Genomic DNA, 12,004 nt, shown 5'->3' with positions numbered 1-12,004 from the left:
ATATATATATATATATATATATATATATATATATATATATATATATATATATATATATATATATATATATATATATATATATATATATATATATATATATATATATATATATATATATATATATATATATATATATATATATATATATATATATATATATATATATATATATATATATATATATATATATATATATATATATATATATATATATATATATATATATATATATATATATATATATATATATATATATATATATATATATATATATATATATATATATATATATATATATATATATATATATATATATATATATATATATATATATATATATATATATATATATATATATATATATATATATATATATATATATATATATATATATATATATATATATATATATATATATATATATATATATATATATATATATATATATATATATATATATATATATATATATATATATATATATATATATATATATATATATATATATATATATATATATATATATATATATATATATATATATATATATATATATATATATATATATATATATATATATATATATATATATATATATATATATATATATATATATATATATATATATATATATATATATATATATATATATATATATATATATATATATATATATATATATATATATATATATATATNGCAAGAATCGCAGTAGCTGCCTGCGAGATATGCCTGGAGTATTGCAGAATGTTCGGATGTCCATGCACCGGAGATGTGAGGTGTACATTGTAGCCGGTGGCAGAAACTTCGAACACTTACTTTGGCCCATGTACCATATAATTTTTTCAATGTATTATTATAGCGATTTTTCACTTACGGTATCTTTTCTTTATGGTGCGTCTGTGTACGTCACCGCTTCAGGAAAGCATTTCCGACCCCACATTGCTATATGATTTCGAGTCGTCAGGATGCCCCCTACCCCCCTTAGAAGTTCTGAAACGCTTAACTGAGACACCCTGTATATATATATATATATATATATAAAGGCAAAATAAAGGATAAGAGAAAAGAGGGATTTTCAAAATTAAACAAAATAATAATAATAAGTTTTATTTACTGCAAGTACATAGAACTGATATGCTAAATGATAAATGCTCATATGATAAATACATGGAAAAAGTTAGAAAGATATTTTAAAGAAGAAAAAATTTTTAAAAAATGTTTTTAAAAATATTTACAATTTCAAAGCATAAAAAAATTTAAAAATTAAAATTAAAAAAGAAAATTTGCGAAATGAAAGAGGAAAAAGATATAAACTTGTCATCAACTTACACGATTAATGTAAATTTTATTTCTATTTAGAAAAAGATTTTAACAAACATTACAATATTAATCCAATGAAGGATTTTGTTTTCTCCTTTAAATATAATTATATTTATCAGCTTCAAGATCTAATTAACAACTTTTCTTTTGCTAATTTACACTTCAAAATTCTTTGTTTCAATGAAAGTCAAAATTAGAAACATTTCACAAAATAAAAAGAAAAACTTAGATAACTTAAATTTTAATATTAGCTTTCAAAATCCTATTTTTGATTTCATTAAATTTAATAATATTTTTGTCAAGTTAAAAAATTTGCTTCCATTAAATGATTCTAACATAATTAATACTTATAAATCTAATTAAACTCTTGGAAGAATTATTTTTAATTTTAATGACATTGAAATGGCGAAAATTTAGGAAAAATTAATAAATCCAATTACGAATGTCACTGTGAAGATTAGAAATATTTCGAATTCGTTGATAAACATTATAAACATTAATGGTAATTCAAATATTATAGAGGACTTAGAACTAAGAAATTTGTTGTTAAAAGGTTAAAATTGTGACCCATTTACCATATACCGATTGATAAAATTCTTAAATACTTTTCTTAATTAATTACTCGATAATTTTTTTTTTAAAGTTATCAAATAGATTCTCTTTACCTTTTGGTATGTTAACAGAATAGAAATGGGCTGTTTATTATTACTTTAAAACTTTATTTTTTAGAATAAAATAAAAAAATTTTAGATAACAGTAACAATTCAAAAAATTTTTCCAAAATTGATCAATCAATTAAGTAACTGCAAAAATATTTTATAGATAACCCCATTGGCAAAGCTGACAATAACTATGGAATTGTATGTAAAACATTTATGTTGAACTTTTAAATAAAGAATTAAATAATTGTAAAAATTTTAAGCTTTGTAATTTAAATAATAATATAATCATTAAAAACATTTTTAACTTTAAATAATTGGTTAAATGTTAAAACTAAAAATATGCATTTTCCATACCTAATAATCAGTCCAAATTCCTATCAAATTTAAAACAATCACTTGTGGGTCTGATTCTTAAACTAAACCTGGGTCCATTTTCTTTTACTACTTAAATAAAATTATTAAAAATAATAATAAAGAAGGTTTTTCTTGGGTTATCACTAATGATTAACCTATTTTACAATTTATTAAACAAAATAAAATTAATTATATTGCAACTTTTGATTTCCAAGATCTCCTTAGAAGCATTCCCCTTTCTAAACTAAAAGATGTTCTATTGCATTAATACTCTGATTATAAAAATATCCTTAATTGAGATTTTGATTATTAAGATATTCTAATTATATTTTGTCGTTTTAATAAAATTGTCTTTACAATAGAAAACATATTTTTGTTCAAATTAATGGAATACTACAAAGATCTAATGATTCATCCGTCTTAGCTAATTTATATTTACAATATTATGAAAAAAAATTATACTCCTAATTTTAAATTTGTTTTTAGATTTATTGATGATTTAATTGTCTTTAATTTTTCAAAATTATGCAATGTTGTTAAAATATATTTACCCCGAGGAATTAATCTTGCTTCGTAATCATGACGATAATATTAATTTTAATTTTTTGGACTTAAGTATTAAAAAAGAAGATTTTTACGATGGAAGAAATTATTTTAAATTTAATATAAATAAATAAAGTAATATAATAAATATACTAATAAACTAATTTAATATAAATAAACTAATATTTTTCAAAACATTCATTTAAATAGCATGTTTAATCAAATGAATAAGAATTAAAAGAATTTGCAGTAATGTTTATTTATCCAAAAAACAAATTATCGAACTTTTTCAAAATTTAATGAGAAAAACAATGTCTATTTAACTAATGTAGTTAAATTCCATATAAAATAGTTGACTTAACTGTCTGTTATAATTTTAAAAAATTTTGTTAACAAAATTTATATTTTTGCAATGTGCAATTTCCAATTCTGTAAAATTCCTGGCTAAAAATTTTCAAATATTTAATAAAGAATTTTTTTTTTAAATAATGCATTTTTTTTTCATTAAATGTTAATAACTACCATAAATTCAACCTTATTAACATTAAAATTTTATAATTAAAATTCAACATTATTAATTATAAACTTTGAATTATCCAGTATAATATTATTAGTTTCCGCTTATCCTGATTCAGGCTAATCCAAGGTAACTAGCAAATAAAATGCACTTCTGTACTTCAGTAAGAACGTGCCATAAGTTGATCCCTTTATCCTCCACTTGCGCTTTTATTTTCATATTTTGAAAATCATTTAAATCGTTTTTGTAAATTGTCTATAAGTATTAGGACATTTGAATACGTTACTCACTTTATATATAACATTTTTAGTTTTTTTTTTGTATTTTCTTTGATTTTTAATTTTTGGCTTGATTGTTTCATTTTGCTCTTTTTTTTTTCTTTTTTTTTAATTTTACATTTTTGCTAAACAAGTTCTATTTTCGTTTCAATGTTTTTGGTGCACCTCACACTATTGTATTGATATATTTTCCTTCCGGTATATTAATACAATTTTATAAAGCACTATCTTTTTCGGGTATAATCATGTAAGCTGTTGACAAGATTATATCTTTACAATTTTTCTTAAATGTAAATTTTTTTTTAAATTTTAAATTTGTGAATATCTTTAAAAAACATTTTCAAATATTTTTTCCCTCCTATAAAGATTTTTTATATCTTTTTTTTTATAAACAAACTAATTATGTATCGAAGTTGTCAGGTAGACAGAACAAAAATATATCACAGTTACAATAAAGTGCATAAAAAAATAATAAATCTAAGTTAAGTAAAAACGCAGACGAAAGAGACTTCTATTTCAACAAATTTGATGGGCGATACGATGCTCTATTTAATTAACTTTACGTTAATTGACACTCTAACTTATGTAGAGAAACGTAACTCAACTTTAACTAGCTATTTTGATAGTAACCATCAGCTAAAGTTGACATTATAGGTCACATATGTGGAGTATTCATGATCGTCTTCCTCTTGAAGTGCAAGTACCCAATTAAAGAATGTAATTAATTTTAATTGAAATAACACGGAGTTAAAAATATTCTTGCTCGATTCGCCCATTAGTCACGTGGTTTCATTATGAGGAAAAAAATTATTCCGCTTTCTGTTATATTTTAACTCTATGATTCAACGTTTGTTATAAAAAGAAATAAAATACTTTTCACAGTTATAAACAAATATTCATCATAACGCGTTCACTAGCCGTAATGGCTCATGAGATAGAGCATTCGCCTTCCAATGAGGTTAACCAGGTTCGAATCCAAGCAGTGGCTGTTCGATACGAATTCCGTACCCGGTTTGCACCGATCACAGTGCTGATGTAAAATATCCTCAATGGTAGACGGATCATGCGTTAGAGTGCCGTGGCCGTCAGGCTAACCGTGGGAGGTTCTCGTGGTTTTCTTCTCCATGTAACGCAAATGCTGGTTAGTTCCATCAAAAAGTCCACCACGAAGGCAAATTTCTCCCGGTACTTGATCCAGGAGTTCCCTTGTCTTCTAGATTAGGTTCAAAGCTACGGAGTTGAACATAAGTAGTCGAAACCCGAAAAATTGGGTCGGCTGTTCAAAGACTGTTACAAAACGAAAAATTATAATAACATGTTCATGAATGTAAATTATATTAATATTTAATAGTTATCATTATAAAATGTCAGCGTTCGAGTTCAAAATTTCACTTTATTTTTGTTGCTTTTTTTATTTTGCTTCTAGGAAATAGTGTTGTATATTTTCAACTTCACACGTAACTGAGAGAGTCAGTCATTGTTTTAAATAATGAGAAACGAATATATTATTGGCAGGTTCTTCTTTAAAATTTTGCTATCAATCGTTAACTTTTATATTAAAACTCATGTATCACTGTATAGTGTTTTAAAGTTAACATTTCAGCATTTTTACCTTTTACTATTTATTTTACTTTTAAACGTGAGAGTTAAACATTTTAAACTTTTTTTATTTTATTTCCAATGCAGCAGGCGATACAGACATTATCCTAACGCCGTACAGAGATCAAAAGAAAAGAGAAATACAAACATAGGAAGAGATGAAATATACAAAATACAAAATCAAAACATCAAGCACAAAAATTAAATCACGAATTTAAATTGAGCAAAAGGTCTCTGGCCTCCCAGTATCGGGAGTAGATACAGTTCTTTGTGAGAACTGAACAGTTGAGGAGATGTTCAGCATTCATCGTCACACCACTGCGGCAGAGGGGGATTATCCACTATTTCAAGACGGAAAAGATGAGCGTATAAGCAATCGTGCTTGGTAGTAAGACGAAAGGCAGCTACAGCACTGCTTCTTGGGCAATCGAGGAAATTAAGGATGTCATTTCTCCACGATTTTTCTACTGTCCGTTCTTTTAGCAATGATATATGTGCTGTCTTAATTGCATGATTAATCATTAACGAAGTGGACTTATAGCTAACCAAGTTATTTGGGGCTTGATTAACAAAGCAACTTTTTTTGGCCAGTGCATCAACTTTTTCGTTGCCGGGGATACCGCAGTGGGATGGAATCCATTGTAAGGCAATCGTTTTATATTTTTCACCTATCTCTGTCATTAAAGATCTACATTTCACAGTGAACAAAGAGCTAGGGGCTTTAGAGTAGTTGGCAATGGCCAGAATCGCAGCTTGGGAATCTGAGAAGATGGCAACTTGATCAAAAATAGGAGGACGAGCATTTAGATGAGTTAAAGCTACTTTTTTTGCCTCAACTTCACCATCAAAATCGGTCTTGGCAAACATTTTAACACTAAAACATTTTAAACTTGAAGAGAAAAAAATAAAGAAAAGAAAACTGACTTTTTTTTTTAGCTACACATTTTATCGTGATTTGAAAGAAATATTCAATATTATTGGTTATCAAATGCATGTGATGATGAATATTGAAACGTAGAACTTAAGAATTTAATTTTGAAATGTCGACGTTAATAGTATATTCTAATGTTCGATTATTGGAGTTCAAACATTTTATCGTATCATTTTTTCTTTCCTTTTAAGCGTTTGCCATTTTTCTTAGAGTTTATTAATGTTAACAGTGGCGTACGCAGAATTTTTTCAAGGGGGGTGTTCATAATTTTCTGAAACTACTAAAAGAAATTCGAGTCTGTAATAAAGCACCATTATTTCCCTAATTTAGACAGCTAGACAATTTTGACTTTTTATTTAGACAACATTTAGTTAAAGTTTGATTTGATTTTTTAAGTTTAAGAACATAATGTAATATCTTCTAAAAAAGTCCAATGTCATATGGGTGGGAAGTAACACTTTGAGGGCCACTTTCACATTCACTAGATTTTGTTATGCTAGAAACGTTTTCTTCAACGGAAGTATCACATTTCTGTACAACAGAAAAACTTACATTGGTACTAGATGCTGCCACCTCACTAATTTTAGGTCGCTGTTTTTTCTCAAAATAATTAAAAATTGTTAAATTCTTGCGTTTTGACATTCTAAAGATCCAAGAACAGCAAATATATATATATATTGGCACAGAAATATCCGCTATGCTACGATCTCAAAGTTTCGAGCTGGAATGAATAACTTCAACGAGCACAGTATCTCCAATGGTATTGTTACTGATTTCTTCACTAGTCGAAATAGTGGCGACGACGGGTTCGGCGATTGAATGAACTTTTTGTTGAGATAAATCAAAACAGATTTAGCGACAAGCTCCGAAAGACAAGCGGCAGAGATAACTCTTAGTCTGACTAACTAACTCCACTGTACTCCGTTCCCCCTTTTATATAATTTTTCAACGCATCTCCAAAATTCTCGAATTGTCTCAAAGACGACAGAACGTCTAGGATTCCAGAATCATCGCGTAAAGACCTCGCGAATGACAGCCAGTCTCGAAAACTATACTGGTAGGACAGAAAGGAACCAGTCCGTAACAGTATCACGTGAATTTGGTTTCAAAAGTACAACCCTATTATAGTAAATGTTTTTTCAGTATTCTGAGAAGTACCGTGAGAAAAAAAAAGTAGTCATAAGGCAGATAAAAATATATAGCCTTAAAAAATAATAGATCTCATAATTTCTACTAAAATTTTTATTTTTGCCATTTTGTCTAGGCTCAAGGGGGGTGTTTAAACCCCTAAACCCCTCCCTTGCGTACGACACTGAATGTTAAAACTTCATGTTAAAACGCTTTCACATTAAAACGTCATAACGCACGTTCACCGAGAGTTGGCACTTGGCTCCGTCTTCATCACGTGGTAAGCGACGATACTATTTCGCTCTTATTGGGAGAAGGTTGTGAGCAATCCTAAACAAGGTTGCTATTTGGCAATCGTATGGCAAAAATGTATATTTCGCCAACTTTTTCAGCACTTTTTAACATTAAATATTTCAAAAATTTGATGATATTTTGCTCCATTTTTATGATATTTCTCTCTTTAGAGGGAAAAATGTGTCCTTTTTGAGACATTTTGCTGGGAAAACAGCAGTTTTTCAATTAAAATGTACTTAATTACCTAGAGAAACGAAAGGTATAATAGCGAATGATAAAGCGAAGTAAGTGACTGAAAAAGAATTCACTGCGTTTGGCGAGCATTAAAGGTTGTCTCACATTCAAGCGCGGATATGTATCTTTTCTTACTCCTGCGCTGAAATGAACTCTGCTTCCTAGGAGGTGGAGCCAAGTGCCAACTCTTGGTAAATGAACTATACATTCACTTTTCTTTCCGACAAAAACTTTTTTTATGCTTATAGATGAATAATTAATTCAGTTTATTTATAACCAGCTTCCTACTATCAAGGTTCAACTCCACAGCCTTGTAATTTCTTACCCACCCCAGAAGACAAGGGAACTCCTGGATCAAACATCGGGAGAAACTAGGTTTCGTGGAGGACTTCTTGATTTAACTAGCCCGCGTTGGCATTATATGGAGGGGAAAACCATGAAAACTTCCCTCGGTCAGCGGTACGGTAAGAGGACTCTAACTCGTTATTCTTGCTCCACTGAAGATATTTTAGGTCAAAACTGAAGTCGGTAAGAGCCGGAATTCGCTGGATTTCAAACCTGGGTCACCACGTTAGGACCATAGTCAAAATTTGTAATGGTTTTTCCATTGAGGTAACAAATCCAACATAATCTTGAAGGTAACCATCAATAATTCCACCATGAGTCATTATATTTTTTGATAGTAACCAATATAAGTAATCATCACCTCAATGTAGAAATTCGAACTGATTTATGGTGGTCAAACATTCGAATAGCAACTTGCATTGGTGGTTTGTTTATGTTGAAACATCACTAATTTCCATCGTAGCATCTTAGAAATCAAATGTTGGGAGCATCATGAACAGCCACCATCCCACTATAGGAATTCGGACTGATTTATGATGGTTCATCATCAGAAAAACCAAATTGTTCTGATGGTATATTCCCGAGATCCAACAAGAATTCTCATTAAATCATAATGGAAATGTACAGTTGAAACCATCACGGACCATCACGGATTGATGGTCTATGAGAATGAAACGTCTCTTGATGTTTAACCATCATAGTATTAAAGTAGCATTTTCCATCATGGAATGATGAAAGTTTGTCAGCATACCAAAAACCATGAATGCGTGATGGAAAATGTTTCATGATGGTGACCATCAAATGATATTGCATCATCACGAATCGCACTGAAACCGACATAAACCATCAATTTTTTTTTATGGGACCATCAAGAATTTTGACCTAGGGAGGCATGCGTTCTATCCCCTGAGCCACCACGGCTGACTTTTCATTAAATGTTCTTAATAATATAACCACTTCACTTTTTCATAAATTTTAAAGGGGATAAACGTCGACCTGTTTCAAGCGATCAAAAACAAGCAACCATACTCAAGTCTCACCAAATAATGATTGTTGTAATTCATTTACGTCGCACTAGAGCTGCACAATGGGCTATTGGCGACGGTCTGGGAAACATCCCTGAGGATGATCCGAAGACATGCCATCACAATTTTGATCCTCTGCAGAGGGGATGGCACCCCCCCTTCGGTAGCCCAACGACCTGCACGCGAAGTCGAGCACTTTACGGTAGCACAGTTTAACGAGGACCAATACCGCACACCCTCGGTCCCTACGCAGACTGATCCAAGTGGATCACCCACCCGCACACTGACCGCAGCCAGTGATGCTTGACTTCGGTGATCTGCTGGGAACCGTGTCTTAACGATCAGTCCACTGCGGGACACCAAGTAATGACAAAAAAGAAAACGCAAAATTGAATAAAGATGAAATATAAAAAGTAAAAACGCAGCTGCAACCGCGAAACAAATCTGGGCAAGATGCATTTCCAAGCATTATTGAGGAAGGCGAGGCACTCGTGTCTTTAACTTGGGAAGCGGAATTCAGATGAATGAAAGAATATTTCATAACAAGAAAAGCATCATTTGGCGTTATCGAAATTAAATTTATATTCCTGGTTCCAACACTGAGCAGCAGTTTATTAACCAACATACCAACAAAGTGCGACAGTTCATTCACATAATGTCATTACTCAATTTCCTCTTGAACGGTATGAGTTCATCATCAAGCCTCAATGACGAGGGGACATGCATCCTGTCCTAATTAGCCTGTTGAAAGCCACGGTTTTTCCAGATTTGTTTTAAATTTTAATTTAGTTTCCTTTTTTTTGTTGAAATCTTTGCGTTTTCCATTTCAATTCTGTTTTATTTTCTTCGTTCACGTCTGGTAAAACTTGAGAATGGGTGCCTGTTTCTGAGAGCTCAAAACGTGTCAACTTTTTCCACGCATTTAGTTTATGAGGCAAATAAAGTTTTCACACTATCAAGTTTATCTTCTAGCTTTAAATTCTTGGGATCATTTATTTAATTCATTCATTTGACTGAGATCGCTCATAGCGTCTATTTGATTTAAATTGTATAAAAATATTATTTTATTCATATACGGTTTTAATCTTTTTTTCTTCTTTTTGCAAGCTAACCTTGGTGGCCGGGATAGACTGGTTGGTAAGGCACTGATGGGCCAATGTCCAAGAGTTCGTGGGTTCGATCCCGGCCGACCGAAGACTCCCCGTGTAGTAAATGGCCACTGATGCACGTTAAATATGTCGCGTCGCAAAGTCCTCCATGTTTCCACAACAAATAAATACCTCTGGGGGTACTGATCTAGGAGTTTCCTTGTCTTCTGGATTGGTTCAAAATTTCAAATCTACGGAATTGATTGTTAACTCGTAACCCCAAAATTGGGTCGGCTGTTCAACGATGGATAGAAAATATGACATAAAATCTAACCGTGGGAGGTTTTCGTGGTTTTCCTCTTCATGTAACACAAATGCTGGTTAGTTATATCGTAAAATCCTCCACGAAGGCAAATTTCTCTTTATACTTGATCAAGAAATTCCCTTGCCTTCTGGATTGGGTTTAAAATTGTAAGACTACGTAGTTGAACATTAGTAGTCTTAAACCCAAAAATTGTGTTTGTTATAAAATAAAATAAAATCTAATGTAAAGTTTTTTAACATCAAAATGCTACTGTTATGGCAATTTACCGTTATCATACCGAGGTTTTTTTTCCTTTCAAACATTAGTTTTTAACGCTTTAATAGAGTCGTTTTTATGATTTAACGTTAAACTGTTTTTTTACGCAAGTTTTTATGATTTGTTCTTTTATTTTTTCTAAATTGTATTCAAACGATATTTCATCAGCAACTGGTGTTTGACATCCTATTTTCCGCCTTGGGTTAAAACATTTGTCATAATTTTGGACTCTTATAATCCATTTCATATCGATCAAATTTCAGAATAATCGTAATCCATTTATATCGATCTGTCGTCAATGAGTAATGGCTCCCCTTCGACATTATCAACAGTTGTAATGGATTCGTATGCAAATATTCTAATGTGTTAATGACTTTTGTAAATAAGTTAACGGAGATCGTGTTTAATCGCCTGCAACTTGGATATCGAATTATGCCTCTTGACTTTGAACTGGACTATTACAGCCCCCCCCCCCAACCGAATAGATTTACTCTCGAAACATTTTTGGAAGTTATTTAACATTTGCAGTTGTCTGACTTAATTATTTGTTATTTCAATTTTTTATTTAGCATTTTCATTTATTTATTTTTGAACTTAAAATTCTTTTTTAGTACTTTAGAAGTAGTAAAATGTTATTTTTTTTAATATAGTTAAGAATTTAATAAATTGTACGATATAGTATTGAAGTATTTTTATATTGTGTAATTAAAAGTTAATAAATTTGTTAAATTTGCTATCAAAAATTTATTAATCATGCTCTTTCTAAATCTTAAGTTTATTTTAATTTGAATGCTTAACTTCATTTTACGTTAAATTATCGAATATCATAAGTGCTTAGAGAGTTACGTCATATGGGTAATATTCTTTGATTCGTTGAGGATCAAAAATTACCAATAAAATAAAATGAAAGAAGTATTTTTTCATTGATCTAACATGAAAACCTTGGCAAGTGCCTGCAAAATCTCGAAATTATAGGTGATTTTACCTGTTTAAAAATTGTTTAAAGCATCTATTCTATGTTACAATAGTACAAAATATCTATAAATATTTTGGGTTAACGTATACTATTATACTATAAACGACCATATATATATATATATATA

The 12,004-nt window shown here is 29.7% G+C and overlaps 1 protein-coding gene across 1 annotated transcript; it reads right to left on the bottom strand.

The window, feature by feature from the left end:
- Positions 1-5,573: 5,573 nt before the first annotated feature.
- Positions 5,574-6,143, bottom strand: LOC107440393 (uncharacterized). Its single transcript, XM_016053332.1, has one exon. It carries the CDS (start codon positions 6,141-6,143, stop codon positions 5,574-5,576), a length of 570 nt encoding a protein of 189 aa, XP_015908818.1.
- Positions 6,144-12,004: the final 5,861 nt, after the last annotated feature.

Source organism: Parasteatoda tepidariorum, chromosome 5 (assembly GCF_043381705.1).
Source record: "Parasteatoda tepidariorum isolate YZ-2023 chromosome 5, CAS_Ptep_4.0, whole genome shotgun sequence".
Classification (NCBI taxonomy): Eukaryota; Metazoa; Arthropoda; class Arachnida; order Araneae; family Theridiidae; genus Parasteatoda; species Parasteatoda tepidariorum.
The sequence above is the reverse complement of the archived record's forward strand: the minus strand, read 5'-3'. Positions and strand labels throughout refer to the sequence as shown.